The sequence below is a fragment of the Zalophus californianus genome, chromosome 2 (genome assembly GCF_009762305.2).
Source record: "Zalophus californianus isolate mZalCal1 chromosome 2, mZalCal1.pri.v2, whole genome shotgun sequence".
NCBI lineage: Eukaryota > Metazoa > Chordata > Mammalia > Carnivora > Otariidae > Zalophus > Zalophus californianus.
In genome coordinates this window covers 5354671-5373002 of record NC_045596.1, presented here as the reverse complement: position 1 = coordinate 5373002, position 18332 = coordinate 5354671, and the positions used below count along the sequence as shown (strand labels likewise).

Sequence of the window (18332 nt, the reverse complement as noted above, 5' to 3'; positions counted from 1 at the left end):
GGGAGTGGGGCTTTGGGGAGGCGGGGTTGAGTTTAGATGAGGTCATGAAGGTGGGGCCCCATGATGGGATTAGTGTCCTTCTAAGACGTGGAAGAGAGAGACCAGGGCCCCCACTCTCTGCCAGGTGAGGACTCAATAAGAAAGTGGCTGTCTGCAGGCCAAGAAGAAAGCTCTCAGCAGCAACTGACTGCCAGTGCCTTGATCTTGGACTTCCAGCCTCCAGAACTAGGAGAGAACCGTCTGTTGTTTTAGCCCCCAGGCTATGGTGCTTTGTTCCAGAAGCCTGAGCCAACTCAGACACTGCCCCATCTTTGTAGCTGCCTGATGTCCCTGTGCCTTTCTGTTAAGAGTGTGAACTCCAGGGGGCAGGGCTGCATCTCCAGCTCGGTATCTGCAGCGCTCAGCACTGAGCCCGCCAGATGGCACCTGTCACTGATATACGTTAAGGCACCAGCACACATTCATCCATCTGGGCTGAAGCCTGTGCCAGAGCACAGCAACCACAGTTGACACTGATGGGACCCATAGCATGCTGGGCACCGTTCCTAGTGCTCACATATATTAATGTCATTGAGTCCTTATAACAACCCTAGGGAATACACACTCTTATTTTCCCCATTACAGAGGAGGAGATTTAGGCAAAAGAGTTCAAGTAGTTTGCTGTCTCATGCAGCTCTTAGGTGGCAGAGCCAGAATCTGAGCCAGGCCAGGTCACGCCAGGGTTTGTGTCCTTAACCATCATGCTATACTGCCTCTCATTGGCCAAGCAGAAGAAATCTGCATTCTTGGGCCAACAGAATCAGATAATCTGGCTATAAGAGGCTGTCCAGAATGCAGACATATTGAACCCATTACTCACCAGACAGGCCAGGGCTCTAAGTGGGAGCAGGGGGTGAAACTGCAGTTTAGTCCTAAGGGGCTTTGGATGGGCTCCTCAGAGGATGGTAGTCCATCATCTTCCTAAAATAAGTGCAGAAGAGTCTGCCTTTCTGCCAAGGAGCCAAAGCTTACATCAAATTGTCAAAAGGGCCTCAAAGCCCCCCATGGCTCAGAAACACTGCTCAAGAACCAAGAGTGAAGAAAAGGGGGCCAGAGAGGGAAACCAAGGCCATCGTGTGCTGAGCATTTGGGTTTTGCCCCCAGGGCCATGGAAGCCTTTGAACACTTCTGAGCGGGGCCTCCTAACACACGGACGTTTCTAATTACGACCATCCATCTTGTGGCAGCACCCCAAAGGTAAACATAACCAAACACAGAGCTTGCAAGAGCGCTAATGAGTTTCTGACAGCGTGTTCTGTCAGCACGCCCGGAGCCTAGTCGTGGACCACTCACTGATCTCAAACTGTCGCTGGCTGGCCCGGCCACTGCGTGGGGAAGGCAGGCTCGAACCCACAGCTGCCAGTGTCTCCAAAGCATGAGTAGAGCACCGAGAGCACATGTTTTTTCCAAGACCAGGTGAGTCCTGGCTGAGAACAGAAAATGAGGTGGGAATGTGTCCTGCAGGTTGTGGCTGCTGACAGCACATTTTCCCAGAGGCCAGCATGGCCCCCAGACTCCTTCCACACCCCGTGCGTCCACCTGCCACTTTGCACAAGTGGACTCCAAGGCCTGATTCTGGAACTCTCCTCACTGGAGTTTCACTGCTGAGGGCAGGGAGCCCGGGACCACAGCTCTCCTGTCCACCCCACTCCCCAACGGGGAGCCCAGGGCCCGGCTCGCAGAGGAAAGAACAGTCACAATCAGCATCATCGTCTTGATTACTCATAATCACAGCGTCGGCTAGCAGGTACTGCTAGACTTGATTCAGCACAAGGTAGAAATGTGTTATTATCCCATTCTATAGATATGGCAGTCGAGGCACAGAGAGTACCGGTCAAACTCCTGAAGTCACAGATCTGCATGAGAGCCTCAGTGAGGAGTGATTTCAGGTTTCTCTGATTCTGGGCCCCATCCCTCAGCTCTGCTGTCTCTGGTAAGCACTCTGTAGGTACAGGTTGAATGAATGGTTAGATGGATAGATAATGAGATGATAGCCTGGCAGAGAGCTCCAGGCCTTTTACTGGGCAAAAGGGATCAGGGGTGAATGAGACACGGCCCCTGGCCTGTGGGAACTCAGAGTCTAGCGTGGACGACAGCCTTACGGTCATAGTGATAGTAACGGCCATCACCTGCTATCGCAGAGATTCGGGAGGGAAGGTGTGTGAGCACAAACCTGAAAGAGACCACCTCTGCCCGAGGGGACTCCCGGATGGCTTCACAGAGGAGGCAACATTTGGCTTGTCTTAAAATACGGATATGAGCTTGCAAAGGGGTGAAGCAGAAGCGAGGCAGAGGTAGTTCAGAGGAATGGAGGCCTGAACGTCACTCGAGGGTGCAGGAGCAGCGAGAAGGTCTGGGGGTTGAAATGCGGGGTCCCTCTGAGAGTAGTGAAGGAGAGCGTTTTAAATAATCCAGAGTTGAGGGTGGGGCTGTCAAAGATCGTTTCTGTTTTTCAGAGAGACTCCTCGGGCTGCAGTGTAGAGGGGGCCAGAGCAGGCAGAGGGAGGTAGGCGGAAACTGATGTGAGGGCAGGAGCCAGGCTTTGCAGAAGGCACAGGCTCTGCTTTCCAGCGGCGGGAGCTCGGGGCACTGCTGTAACCTTCCCGAGCCTCCCTCCTTCATCTGTAGGACGGGTATCAAAGCATCATGGGCTTGACAGAAGGTTCAAACGCTTCCCACGATGCTCTGGACCTAATGAGAGCCCGATTCAAGGAAGTAACTTACCATTAGTGTTATTTTTCTTTTTCACATCTAGATTCGTCAGCAGCAAAGCTGGGCCAGCAAAAGTCAGAAGCGAGAACAAAAGTTCAGGAAGAATCCACAGACTGGGTGACTAGCAACAAGTGGGAAGTAAGCCAGAGGAAGAACAGAGGAAGACACTGGGTTCAGGCCCGGAAGAGTGGGTCTACAGGGCGGATACCGTGGGTATAGTCGGTCCCAGGTCCCTTTATCCATTATAAGGAAGTCCATCCTCCATAGCTTTGCCCAGCGTGAGCTGCATGGCTCCATGATTTAGTTATGCCTTGCCCACGTTCCCATTTCACAAGAGGAGTCTAAATCTTTCATCCAAGGAGGTGCGCTCGATATGGTTTTCTCTCGAGCCATTTCTTCCAGAGCATTTCATTTCATGCTTTTTTAATTCCCCTAAATGTCTAACAGCTTAAAAGCCCATTCACAATGGGAAAGCGGTTTTCACAGAATGATCAAACTGCGGAATGAAAGTCTAGAATCTCGAGCCAAACCACAGGTTTGTCTTCCCTCCGAATGCAAATCGAGAAAACACTAGCTCCACCAACTCAATACTACATCATGTGACTTTGAGCAGTGTCTCCCAGTTCAGGTCACAGAACTCTTCTAAACACAGTCAAGAATAAGGAAGCTTTGATGTTACTCCAAAAGGCTGTGAGATAAAACTGCAAATGGAAGCATCATACCACCCAATGACGACAGAAATCAGGGCAGTCTCAAGTACAAAGAGCCACGAGGTATCTCAGGGCTGAGCTGAGGGGGTTGCCCAGGGCCCTCGAGGGGCAGCAGGTAAACTGTGAGCTGGACACCACCAGCTCCTAGTGTCGCCTCTGCCCCTAATTGCTACACAACCTTGACCTGCCCCTCCTGTCCTTCACCTGTAATTCGGGGCCAGCCCACCCCCACGCCCATCACCTCTCACTCACACTTGCTGTGGACTTCGGGTAAATACCCGGTGCAGGTTTCCTCCTGTCATTAATTTGCTGAGAAATTTTCATCTTGGGTGGGTGTTGAATTCGATAAAATACTTGATTGGTTATACTGAAATGATCGCACAGAGTTTTTTCTTTTCTCCTTTAATCCATTAACCTGGTGAACTTTGTAAATGGATACTTTAAAGTTAAACCAACCTTATTTTCCTGGGAAAACCTCAACCTGGCTGTGCTGTACTTTTTAATAATTACTAAACTAACTAAATTAACTAATTTAGTTAGTAATGTACTAATTATTTTATGGATGGCCAAGTTATGTTAGTAATATAGTGAACATCTATGCTCACAAGAGAGGGTGAACTGTAATTGTTCTTCCTCATACAACTTACATCTGGTTTGGGTCAGGGTGCGCTGAGCTTCATAAAATGAGGAATAGTCCTTAGTTTTCTAACATCAGGAATAATTTGTAGATGAGACTGCAAAAATCTGTTGGAGCTCACCTGTAAAACTATTGGGGTGCGTGCTTTTCTGTGTGTGTCAGAAGATTTCTTGACTGCTGAGTCAATTTCTTTCATGGTAATAAGACTATGTACAGACTTTTTCTACTTGAGTCAATTTTGATGAATTTTCTAGAAAGTTTTCCATTTCCTTTCAGTTTTCAAATTCATCTACACAAAGTGGTTCATAGAGTTTTATTTTGTAAGACTCTACTGCATGTATAATTATGTTGCTTTTTATTATTTACTGGTCCCTTATCTCTATTTCATATGGTCACTCATGTCAGAGTTTTGTGTATTTTATTAGCCTTTTTTTTTTTTTTTTTTTCAGAAGATTCGACTTTTCACTTTACTGATCTTTTCTATCATGGTTTTGTTTGGTTGGGTTTTGGTAGTCTTTTTCTTATTTTATTTATGTGATCTTCCTTCCTTCTTTCTACAGACATATTTGTCATTGTTCCCCTCTAGCTTTTTATATGATCTTAATTGTAAGCCTTTCTTCTCTAATGTAAGTTTAGGACATTAATTTCCCTTAGAGCTAAAAAATGACTTTAGCAAAATCCCACACATTTTAATATGTTGTATTTACATTATTTTGATGTTCTACATTTTAAAAAATTTCCATTATCATTTCTTTGACCAATGAATTATTCCAGAGTAAGTTTTAAAACTTTCAAAGTGTGGACTTTGAGTACTAATCTTTTCTTAGATGGATTCAAGCTTAATTGTTCTTTTTCAAAAAGGTGGTCAAATAATATTGTATAACTTAATTGTTTGTAACTGTTCCAATGTGTGCTGAAGAAGAATATGTATTTGTTAATTGCTGGCTATAAAATTCTGTGGGCAGACATTAAACACAGGTTGACTAATGGGTTAATTAGTCCATCAGAATCTTTAAATGCGTCTCATCTGATCAACCACAGAAAGAGGGGTGTGCTAAAATCCCCCACTACTGTGACAGATTTATCAACTTCTCCCTGCTGTTTTGTCAAGTTTTCTTTCATTATTTTGGGTAGTTTATTACATACATGCAAGTTTAGAATCGCTCTGCTCTCCATATGAATGAAAATTTTAAAGTCATTTCAGTACTACCTTTGATTTTTAAAATGATTTCATAAATCATTATTTTATATTCTATACTGATGATCTGAGCACCTAACATCTTTAGGGATTTTAATCTGTTGGGGTTTTTGTTTGTTTCTCCTATATATATATATGTCATCTTGTCTTGCTCATGTGTTTGGGGACTTCTAATTTTAATTGAGAACTCATATTTGGGTGAAATTAATCTGTGAAAATCCTGAGTTGCCCAGATTGAGAATATTTTTCTCTGGAGATGATCTGCTTTAGCTTTGGCCATGCACTGGAGTAGTCATCCGTCCTAGAACCATTTTAATTTAATTTATCGCCTTGAGAGATTTCCTGACAGGAGAGCTAAAGTATTTTGGGATTCCTTCCTCATACCAACAGAAGCCTTTGACTAGAAATTCTCAGGGGAGGGACGCCTGGGTGGCTCAGTCGGTTAAACATTTGCCTTCGACTCAGGTCGTGATCCCAGGGTCTTGGGATCGAGTCCCGCATTGGGCTCCCTGCTCAGTGGGGAGCCTGCTTCTCCCTCTCCCTCTGCTTGCCGCTCCCCCGGCTTGTGTTCTCTCTCTCTCTCTGACAAATAAATAAATAAAATCTTAAAAAAAAAAAAAACAAATTCACAGGGTAAACTCCCCTCCCCCCTCTCCGCTCCCCCCAGCCCTCTGGAGCAGGACCAGAAAAAGACAGATTTCCCTGTCAAAGGTGGCTCCTTTGACAGCAGGTGGCTTTCTCCTCTCACCCCTCACTGGGTGTTCTACTTCTTCAGGACACCCCCAGTCTCATCTTCTATTCCCTCAAATGAACCCCAAATCCCTGGGTTGCAGATTTCAGTCTTCACCCCAGGATCTGAGCCTCTGGATTTGCTCTCCCCGGGATATCCCTGGCCTTCAGGGATTTTCCACATTCTCTTGTGAACTCACAAAGCATTAAGATGTAGGTTTATTTTTATTTATCCAGCATCTGAATGTTTTGTGGGAAACACCAACGTTTCCGATTCTTTCTATCCTTAAAAACATTTGACATAATGCAGGGTGCAAAATGTTTATGGGAAAAACAGTTCAGGACTCTTCAGAACCTCATGTTATTTATGACTTTTAAAAAAGGAATGATGGCAACCCCCACTGGCAAGATCAACGGGGATAGTCCATGAAGATGACCTAGTGAGTTGAAGTCAGAAACAGACTGCACTCCGCTCCTGGCATTTATTAGCCACATGGACTTTACAAAGAACTTGACTGACCACCTGCCCGAATCTCAATTTCTCTACCTGAGAACTGAACATCATAGCAGGACCCACTTCAACAACCCAGCTCGATAATTAAGTAATATCATGTGTGACAGAGAGCATAAAGGTAGAGCAGCAGAAGATTGCTACTTATAATCCTTCGTGCTTAAAGGGGCATTTCGAGATGTGTGATTAAGAATAATTAATGCTTACCCGAGAGTGTGTCCATTCACAGCCTGTTCATGCTTGGCTGCACGTACTTGGCACCCAGTAAGCATGGGTTCCTTTTCCTCTCTAGAGGAATTATAATAACATATGAAGTTCTAAAATCAACTCATCAAGGACCTAAGCTTAGTCCTCAAAACAGTTGATTCTGTAGCTTCTGGTTCATGATTATACCTCTCACACCTTGAAAAAAAATGCAGCATGTAGGAATAATGGTAATAAGTGTAATTATAAAAATAAACAACAATCCAGTATTTCATCGCATCTAAGGTGCCAGTAACTGAAAGCCATGCTGTTTTTACAGCTCTACGGATGACCATCCTGGTGTTCCTGATGTAAGATGTGCCCCGTCTCGGGAATGCTAAAAATGTTAAAACTCAAAAGGTTTGCTTCTTGGGGGCAATGAGATCGAGCTGGCTTGAGCTGTAAGTAACCTCCCTTAGTCCTCCCTGTGACCCTGCAGTGTAGACAGGGCAGGCGAGCACCCACTTGACAGAGAGGGAGCCAGGAGAGCTCACGAGGATGAACCCACGAGCCCACAGATGTGGCGCAGGCTCCATCCCTCTTCCTTCCCAAGCCCCGCACTCACCGGGCTGTGTGACCCCAGGATCTGCTCGCAGGCCAACTTTGTCAGGGTCTCGGACTCGCTCAGCTCCTCCAGGAGCAGGTCCTGGATGCTCAGGAGGGCGGTGTACGCCCACAGGGTCGTGGCCATACTGGCCGCCTTCTGGAACTGCAGGGAGACAAGGGACTCTGCAAAGCGCGTCTCCTGGGCCTCCAGCTGCTGCACGCGTTCCCGGAGCAGTTCTGCGCGGACCTGGGGAGGGCAGGCCAGAAGCCAGGCTGGTAAGTGGGGGGAGGGTGGCAGGGAGAGAGGTCAGAACAACTACACCCTGCTAGGCTTTGCTGTGGCGGTCACTCTCTCAGGACTCGGGAAGTCCTCAAATACTCACAAAGAAGTGTGCTGGAAACCGCAGGGAGTCACTTAGGACCCCCCAAAGGGCATCTCTGGGTTTCTGGAGTCTGGTGTTCACTTCATACTTATCACTCTCGAAGATAACAGGCAATTCTGTGGCGACCCAGTGGGAAATCCCTCAAGGTTCCCCATCTGGAGGATGAAAGTTCAACCTTTCTAACAAAGGCTCCGATCCCAGCGGAGGCTGGCCTGCAAAGTCTGGTCTGTTCCTCTGCCACCCCCACCCGCACCCCTGGGACTCCACCCTTCCGGGCCACTCTGGGCCGGCCGACTCGCCATGCTCGTGTGCCTGCTGTCAGGGCTCCCCACTGTGGTTGAAATGCCCGGCATCCCCGTCTTCCTGAAGACCTCCTGCTTGCCCTTCAGGTCCCTGGTTCCAACTACTCTCTTTGAAGTGTCCTTACTGGGCACGTGTTTGTCACTCTCTTCTCCATCCGTCCTACGTTCCACGCTCTTCTCCTGGGCTGGCCTTCACCACACTGTTGACCCTGCCAGGCCACAAGCCCTTCCGGGGAAAGGCCGCACGCCCAAGGCTCTGCAAATTCCAGAGGAGGGAATCCGTCCACTCCCCTCGGTCACACAACCAAGCAGTTCATTCTGTCATCTGTGTGTTTGCTCTGTGATCACCACCTCTTATACTTTCTCCAGAAAAGTTGCCACATGAACAATGGGGTCTAATCCTTCTCGAGATGCCACCACCTGAGCCCCTAAAGGCAGGTCCCTGTAACTGTGTACCCCCTCCCCTCATGGGGAGCTCAATAAACCACAAGCCAAAGAGCAGCCTGCTCAAGCACATATCCTGGGGAAGGCTTTCATTTAATCTTTGGAAGTGTGTGGAATTTCGATCACAAAACCAAAGGTAAAAGCAACCCAAGTGTCCACTGACAGAGGAATGGATAGACACCGTGTGGTCTATCCGGACAATGGAATATTATGCAGCCTTCCAACAGGGGAGGTTCTGACACCTGCTACCACACGGACGAAACTAGAGGCCACGATGCTCTAAGTGAAATAAGCCGGTCACAGAAGGACAGACACTGCAGGATTCCACTTACGTAAGGTACCTAGCGCAGTCAGATGCATAGACAGCAAGCAGACGGTGGGTGCCGGGGGCTGGGGGCCGCAGACGTGGGGAGTGAGTGTTTCATGGGGACAGAGCTTCGGTTTCGGAAGATGCAAGTTCTGGAGATGGGGTGGGGGTAGTTGCCTCACAGCATGAATATTCTTCACGCACCGTACCATATACACAAAAGCAGTGAAGACAGTAAATGTCACCTTATATATATTTTACCCCAATAAAAAATATTGAAAAAGTTTGTAGAATTTTATTTTCTGCCATGTAACCTATTTTTATTTTTTTAAGATTTTTATTTATTCATTTGAGACAGAAAGACAGAGAGAGAGAGAGCACGCACAAGGAAGGGCAGAGGGAGAAGCGGGCTTTCCGCTGAGCAGGGAGCCCGATGCAGGACTCGATCCCAGGACCCCGGGATCATGACCTGAGCCAAAGGCAGACGCTTAACTGACTGAGGCCACCAGGCGCCCCATGTAACCTATTTTTAATCCCATGTTTATCGTCAGAGGTTTGGAAGGGGCTGATATACGGAGGAATATTTACATGAAGTGGAGGCTGGCAAAGGACGACGACCCTGTGTCTCCCAAGGCAGCACGGCCTTCCTGTGCCCGTCTGTGTGTCCCTCGGAGAAGTGCAAGTCCCAGTTTGAAAAGCTCAGATTTCGTCTCTACAACCTGACCTTCAGGAAAAACTCCGGTGGGGGGAAGAAGGAAGAAGTGCCCCAAAGAAACACACAGATGGCTTGTCAGCTGGGGAAGAAAATTCTGTCGGGGGCAGGGGGGGAAGGGGGCCAAGCACTTTTTGGAGAGGCAGTGCCTTCAACAAGCTTCAGAGAACACAGAAGAGCACCAAATGGCATGTAGGGCCTGCAAAGACACACGGTAGGGGTACCTGCATATTCGGTTCATGGAAAAGCCCACAGACATCAGGGGCCAGAGGCAACAATGCAGAGAGCTTTGGCAGAGGACAGCTGCTTTGGGAGATGGGCTCTCATTACCCTGCTTGAACAGGAACAAGAAGCCTTGCTCTCAAAAGGATGCTCTTAGACCCCAATCTTTCCCTAGCTTGGAGAACCAGGTGACAGCCCCCTGCCCGCTGATGGGTTTCCATGGTAACTGCGGATCACATCTGGGCCTCCCGGGTGGGCCTCGTGGAAGGGCGGGCAGCCATCCTCAGTCTGAGGCATCCACACTGCTCCAACGGTGGCCCCACGTCCTTCCAAAACTGGGCGAAGCCTTGTGGGACCCCAAGAGCGGTATCTGATGGCCCCCTCACGGGGATGCGGGGACGCAAGTCTCTAAAGCGCTTCCCAGATCCTAGCAGTCTTCCTGCAAACACCCTTTGCGCACAGCTGCTTTCTTACCCCGAGGTTACAAACAAAGTATATTTATGCTTCATTCACCAATCCAAAAAATAATCAATGGGCACCAAATATGTATAATATACAGGAACGTGTGATGCCCCGAGGGGATGGGGCGGGGGTAGAGAAGAGGCGCAGATGCATGAGACGTGGATCTGACCCTGAAGGAGCTCATCACTGAGGACCGAAGTAGGCTCTGACTCTGTCATGTACTAGCTCGTGACCTTGGGCAAGGTCACTGAGCTGCCGATGACTGTAGTTTCTCAACTGTAAAATGGGAATAATACCTCCTAACACACAGGATTTTACAAAAAGCTTTACTGAGGTATAGTTAATTGCCATACAAGACCTGCACGTATTTGAAGGCTACCAACTGGTAAGGTGTAACATTTTTGCCCACCCTAAGGCAACAGGAAGGGCCACAGCAAACCTCGGTAGAGTCCCTCAAGAGGAAGAACACGAGTGACAGGCAGGTGGCCAAGAGAGGGATGAGCGGTCCCCTTATTATGCATCTGCCATGAGCTCAGATTTCCACATCACTTCCAGGGCGGTCTCCACCCTCCCCACCGCTGCATGGATGGTGGCCCAGATACTCTGCAAAGCTGAGCCCCCTGCAGGGATGCGGGGCAGAGCAAGGTGACTATGAGGGGATCTCGAGTTTCATTTCTGCAAATTCACACCTAAAACATGGGGGGCAAGCAGAAAGCTTTTCCTATGTACTGTAAGAATCACGTGGACAGTGAAATTAAGATAAGAAAGTTTCCCCCAAATCCTTTCCTCTTCTTTGGAAAGTTTAACTTGTTAATTCCAGCACAATAAGAATGTGCCTCTAGCGAGGGCTTCCATCCTTGTCTAGAAAGAGCCCTGGGAAAGGGTACAGATTTGCATTTTTGTGACAGGCTTCGTTAAATATTCAAGCTATCTAAAGTAATAAAAATTCATTTTCAAAATAATATGCTGCTAAATACTCTTCTTTTAAATGGGAAGTTTCCAACCACTGCCTTACTCCTCTCTCTGACTCGCTTCCCAGTGCATTTCAAAAAATGTGGTTTCTTCTAGGTTCAGTGACGTCCTTTAAATGCAAATTAAAATCAACCTCTGTCAGCCAGCAGAGAATTACTGGCACTGAAGGAGTTCAAGACACCACAGCCTCCCTGCCCAGGTTTGGGAACAAACAGAAGCATGGGTGAGCCAGACAGAGGCCAAACGTCAGCTTTAACAGTGATGAGATCTACATTGGAGAACGCAGCCTGGGCGGCGTGGAGTGGGTGTCCAGATGACTACACACTCCCCCAGGCCACCGAGTGCAGCCCATGGTGGACAGAGAATAGGGGCCTCCTGGAGGCTGCCTGGCTTTGGAGGAGAGCTGAGGGAGGCGCACCGAGCATGCCCAGTGCCCTCTTTAATCCCACCAGTCAGATAACGCCCTCCTCAGAAAAAAGTAAGCAAGGCATGGAGAGGGGCCAGGAGATCGCTAGCCAAGTCGCACATGGAGAGAGAGTGGTCACATCAAGAATCTCACGTCCAAAGGCTGGGAGGAGCGGACTGATGAAATGCTCTTTACTAGGAGCATGCCCTTGTATCCTCGTGGCTGGTCCCGGGACACCCAGATCAGTTTCACCCATGCTTTGCAGGATGGGTTCAAACTTGAAGGCTCACACGTATATATTTTTAAGAAATCTGAAGGGTGCGGTAATAATAGGCAAAATAGGCCTGTCTCATACTTATAGAAAAGGTCATTTGGTTTATCTTTTCAATAAACTAGAATATTATAAAAAAAAAATTGAAGGCTCTCTCCTCCATCTTGTATCAGGAAGGGAGTAGACTCAATAAATGGGTGTTAATATTTACTAAATGAAATACCACGCTGCTAAATAGACATTATTAGTGCTTACATTTAGAGATAGGAAAACCGATTTCTATGACGGGAAAGATACTACCATCCACCCCATCAGCTAGATAATCACAGTGCAAAAATCTCAAACAAGTCAAGGGTACTGCCTTAAACTAGTCAGCATAGTTTTGTTTGGTTGGTTTATGGTTGCTCTGTTATCTCTTACAAATAACATTGCCATTTAACTAGCTGTGTGACCTCAACAGCTTGCTTAACCTCTCTAGGTCTCCGTTTTGACTGTGGAAAAGATACAATAAAGGACAGGGGATAATGCCCCCTATAGTTTCTGATACCTAATGAGACTCTAATAAATAGTAACTGCCATATTATGCCATTATTATTTTTATTATCATTATTATAATTAGTTAAATAGAGTCTCTGGGGATGCAGGAAAAATATGAAAATAATGGTTTGTAATATTGGGGGTTTTCTTTCCTCCTTTAAAAAAGCTTCCTCACTTTTAATTATAAAAATACATGCACAGGGCGCCTGGGTGGTTCAGTAGGGTTAAGAGTCCAACTCGATTTCAGCTCAGGTCATGATCTCAGGGTCCTGGGATCGAGACCCGCACTGCGCTCTGCACTAAGTGGGGAGTCTGCTTCTCCCTCTGCATCCCCGCCCCCAGCTCTCATGTTCTCTCTCTCTGAAAAGAAATACGTGCACAATGTAGAAAAATACTGACAACAGAGCTTCCTGGCAAAAGATGGTAGATTTGTAATGTATATCTACTGTTTTCTTTAAGGCAGAATGGAAAGGTGGGAAAAAATGAGAAAAGAGAAAATAGCCACAAAATATTGAAAGCTGGAAAGGAGATGACTGAGTAGCAAAGGACTCAACAGATGCCCCAAAACTGAATTCTAAGTCAGAAATGGGGTTGGCAAAGAAGCAACACAATTTGTGCTGTGGGTTCCCGCTAAGCATCACAGAATGCAGGCACCACTGGAACTTGGAGGTAAAAGCTGAAGGTAAACAAAAGAAGAGGTGGAGCCTCTAGGATTTTTGCCACCCAACTCCCCCCAGTCACAACTGAAGATTTAATCTCCAAAAGAGTCTCTGAACTTGGAGAAACTAGGCTCCATATAAAACAGAGGACTCAAGTGACACTTCACATCCATACTTCTAAAATCTCAGTTTTCTTCCTCTACTTGGTTCCTGAAATGTGGGCAGCCAGTTCTTTACCATATAGGTAGGAGAATGGTCTTATCTTGGGACTCCAACCAGCCTTAAAGAAAGATCCTAACATTGGGGTTCCCCAAGTAAATGGCCTAGCCCAGTCACATCAGGGTGAAGGTCACAGTCCACAGGCCCTGCTTATAGGCTCAGAGACTCTAAGGAGCTTTTGAGTACTTTACTCTTAAATATGAGCAGACCAAGGATGACCACACACTGGGGAAAGCCTCTAATGAATACAGAGGTAACAACAAATATGCAGAATTAAAAAAAAAAAAAAAAACCACTTTAAAAAACAATGTTCTCAGAGTTACAAAAAATAAAAGAAGATAATTTCCTTAAGAAGAGAGCATTCAGAGAGGAAAAGAAGCTCTTCATAAATTAATAAATGAAACATAAATGAAAAATTCAATTAAAAGTTTGGAAGATAAAACTTAGGATACTCCCCAGAAAGTAAAACAGAACAAAACAGAACAAAAAACAAAGAAAAGGAAAATAATGCAAAGAAGAAAACAGATAGATAAGAGGTCCAACATCTGAATAATTAGAGATCCAGAAAGAGAGATAAGAGAAAAGAAGGGGAGTTCATAATCAATATAACTAAAGAAAAATTCCAAAACTGGTCAAACTACCCATCAACGATGGGAGCAGAATGAAAACATTTTCAGTCTTACAAAATTTCAAAATATTTAAATCTCCGACGTGCCCTTTCCTAAGAAACTAACATGTGTTTCATTAAAACAAGGAACAAATCAGGAAAGAGAAGGATGAAGGAATTTCATAGCATGACCCCAAGATGGCAGCTGTACGTAAGGTATAAATAACAACATCCAGATTGGGGCACAGCAGATGTACAGAGAGAACTCCTAAAGATTATGAAATTAATAGAAGGCATGACTTGTGTGGTGGTCCTGACAGGATATTTGGTCAAATGTCAGAAAGTGTATTGAATTACTGATAAGTACACAGAAAAGTAATCAAAAAGAAACCAAAGGGCAGCATTAACTCCAGGAAAAAACAAAAAGTTATACAGAAAAATGAATCTCAGTTTTATATGACTCAGATATGAACAATATTTAAATAATCATAGTAACAGAAATCTCAAATATACATCTAATATAGTGAGGAAAACAGAAAACGCTGTTTCAACCTGTTGCAGGTTGAAAGAAGAAAGACAGCTAAATCATATTTCCATAAAGAAAGGTGAATAAATAATACCCAAAGTAAAGAAATCAAGAAATATCAAGACAAGCATGTTATTTGGTAATATGGAGGTAAATGCCAAAAGATCTAGCTAAAAAATTAGAAGTCATTGCCTCTGGAGATTTGAAAATGTATGTATGAATGGTTATAGGAGTTGCTCTTTTTTAGCACAAACCTTGTAGAATTATTTGACTCTAAAAGAATGCATGCCTAAGTTTTATAAAAATGAAGAGAAAACTTTTAAAAATGGATAATGTAACAAAAAGTTACTACATTCAAACCGTTAAAAGAGAACTGTGGTAACCTTCTGGTGTGTGAAAGGTAGAAGGAGGACAGATTAGAAAGGTAAGGCCTTGAATGCCACACTCAGGAATGTGGAATCTGTTTGGGGATGGTGGGAAGCTATGAAACTTCCCTTAGAACAAAGCTTCAGGAGACGACTTTGACAGATACTGCCTCAAGGGATAAAACAGGGGCAAGAGCAGGCATAAAGAGAACTATCTGGAGGCTTTCCCAGTCTTTCTGGATGGATAGATTTTTCTCTCCCTTTCCTAAAATGCCTTTCCTGTCAATGCACCTTCTCTTCTAAGCTTTAGAAGAACCTGTGCCATCAGTATTTTCTCTTGTCACGTCATCGGAAAATGAGCACATTATTCTCATGTTTAAACTCTAGTCACTTCTGAAACGACAGAGTGTGGAGAGCTGTTCCTGACAGCAGTGCCAGCCACCTCTGTATAATTGCTGCGGCAGCTGCGGGAACACAATAGGATGCACGGTCGATTGCAGTGCAGGAGTTCCACTCCTGAATGAAGGGACTGCTAATGAACTGTGTATGCACGGCATGTCATGAAACCTGGAAACAGTGAATGAATAATGAATGGGTGAAGGGATATAGTGGCAGACATGCCACCCAGACAGAGGACAACATCATTAAAATAACACCAGAAATGATGGGTGAGTAGGAAATATGGTCATGTCATTTTCAAGTTCATATTTAAATGTTCCTAAAGAATATTTATGAGAATTTTATATATATTGTGTGCAAAAACAACAGCAGAGCACATCAAAGATTAGCTGAAACATTCCCTTCATTTCTGGATCCATCAACTCAGATCTGCTAATGTGACACAGGGATGGGCATCAAGAGGCCTGTGCTTTAGGCTCTACTCACCCACCTGCCAGCAATGTAACCTTGGACAGGTCTCTCCACCTTTCTGAGTGTCAATTTTCTCATCTGTGAAACAGAACGCTCATTATTGCTCCACATGTCTCACTACAGAGTAGAGAAGGATATATGAAGAGGATCCAAGATCATTTGAAGTATCAAGGGATTGAAAAGAACATAAATGTCCATTAGTTGAGGGCTGGCTACATCATTTAAGGGTCACACATATCATGAAATATCATGCTGCTGTAAAAAGCCACGAGGAAACTCTTATGTAGTGACATGGAAGGTCTTCAAGTTTCAGTGTTAGGTAAAAAGCAGAGACAGGTGAGACAGAGAGAGAGAGAGAGAGAGCGCGCAGATGTAGACAGAAAGAACTATTTCTACTAGTTGGAAAATAAAAAAAATGAGTCCCATAATTTGTGCTGTGTATTTGTGCTTTGTGGATTGGCCTAGGCATTGGAGCAAGAGGAAGAGATACACTCCCAGTCCTGGGCAAGGCATTCAGCAGGTAAGACCCTGGCCAGGCACCATTTTGAGTGGCAGCCCTCCAGTCCTACAGATCTGATCAACTGTCCCAAGCTGGTGAGAGTCACCTGGAGGTCAGGGAAGAAGCCTGAATGTCCCTTCCTCAATCAGGCACCCGCCTCTGAGCAGCCCTCCTTGACTGCCCTCCAGGAGAGAATAGTAGGACTGACATAACTGACCCTCGTAGGGCGACTCTGGCCACCAAGCCTACATTGGACCCTCTGCCTTGTTGAGGTGTCTAGTCCCAGGGCCCTTCAGTTCACAGAAATCAAGCCACTTCTTAGTGGTGGTGGGGACTGCAGCCTTAGCTTCTATCTCAGCAGACTGAGACAAGGCCCACATCCCCTACAGCCAAAGAGAGCAGAGCTCAGGAAAGGAAGAGTGACCAACAGAGACCTCCTTACAGAACTAAAAATGAATATGTTCCCCAAAATATTCTCTACAAAGTGCCTAAATCTTACCAATTTTGCCTCAAAGGCTGAGCTCCTTAGTACAGCCTCCAAGCCTCCCCATACCCTAGCTCCTACCTGCCCCTGAGGCCTCCCTTCTCCATACCTAACAGAAAACAACCTTTCTGAGGACAAATCAAATATCTTTCAAAACAGAACTGTTACAAAATCAAAGGTAAGCCACAATAAATTCCCAAGCATTATTATCATATATGCTTTATTCTCTGACTAAAATATAGCAAAGTTACAAATCAGTAACCAAAAGAGTTTTTTAAAAAAGGATAGGTTAAAATTCAAAATCAATGACAAAAGTGTAGGTAAAAAATTTCTACTTCTGCCCATGATGGAAGAACTGGAAGCAGACTTACTCTCCCTCCACCAGAAAACCAGGTAAAGTACAAGATGCAATAGTTTCCAGATACTGGACAAGAGGCAGCGCAAGACTGGGCTACCCGAGAAAGGAAATAGACAAGGTGACCCCACAGCCACCCTAGCTTGCTGCTTGGATGTAGTTCCTAGGATGCAACATTGGATGAGGATCCGGGGGAAGCCCAGCAGGTGCACCAGGTTAAGAAAAAACAAATCAGAGTTTGGGAGGCCACTGTGTCTAGAATTTGTGGGGCAGGGTACCAAAGAGGAGGGAGCTGCAGACACAGAGAGAGAGAACACACTCCAAAGACCTACAGGGGTGTCCTCAAGTCTTTGGCTAAGTGCTGGGCATGCTTGGATTAAAAAAAAAACTACATCAGACCAGAAAAAGAACCCAAAAATCACAGGCAGAGCAATTGCCGGAGATCACACAGAGCTGGGAAGAGTCAGTGTTCCCATCAGGCAGAGTGAAAAAAGCACACAGGCATCAGGGAGAGTCCTCAGAAGGGTACTGCCTCAGTAACAGGGATACATTAGCCCTCAACTAAAGGCAGCTCTCGATCCCGCCTAACAAAACTTAAAAGCATGTCTTAAAAGGGTAAAACTAATCCCAAACAACTCCAATACATGTCAAAATTCCAACACAATTAAAGAAAATGCAACAAAACCCGGGACCCAGCATGTAAAACCTACAATGCCTAGCATCCAATTGAAAATTACCATGCACCCAAAGAAGCCGGAAAATAGGATCCACAATCCAGAGCACAATCTGTCAGCAGACGTGAGAGAGATCACGGAACCGGCAGATAAGGACGGGGAAACAGTGATAAGAAAAAGAAATGAGGTAGTGGCTTGGAAGGGAGGAGACTAAACTGCAATTATTTGCGGACAGGATGCCTGATGACCCAGAAAATCATGAGGGCCGGTAGATGAAGCCTCACGACAGCCCTAAAAGGCGGGTGCTGCTATTATCCACATTGGAAGCATAAGGACACCAGGGCACAGAACAGTTAAGAAGTTCACGTCACACGGCTGGCAAGTGGCCCATCTAGGACTTGGACCCAGATGTCTGGCCCCAGACACGGAATAAGGCAGTCTAGAAAGACTTATAAATAAAAACTGGTAACATTTCTTTACACCAGTATTGAGTAAGTCAAGAATATAATTGAAAATAGGTTACCATCCACAACTGCAAGCAAACCTATAATGTATCCAGAAATCACCACAAAGAAAGACCTTATGTATAAGGTGACCATATGGTTTATCGCCCAGTTGAGAGGGAAAAGGAGGAGCATTGGAACTGTCCCAAACAAACTGAGATCTATGGTCACCCTACTTATGGAAACAACTGTTCCAAATAAAAAAGAAACATTCCACCTTTGGGGGGA

General features: G+C 45.6%; 1 protein-coding gene across 3 annotated transcripts in view; it reads right to left on the bottom strand.

Annotated features, from left to right (window-relative positions):
* EVC2 (EvC ciliary complex subunit 2) overlaps nucleotides 1-18332 on the bottom strand; it is a 128764-nt gene that overhangs the window by 9262 nt on the left and 101170 nt on the right. For all 3 annotated transcript variants that reach the window (XM_027599895.2, XM_027599896.2, XM_027599897.2), the window contains exon 17: nucleotides 7345-7572. In XM_027599895.2, the coding sequence (XP_027455696.2) occupies nucleotides 7345-7572 (228 nt within the window). The remainder of the gene's footprint in view (nucleotides 1-7344; nucleotides 7573-18332) is intronic.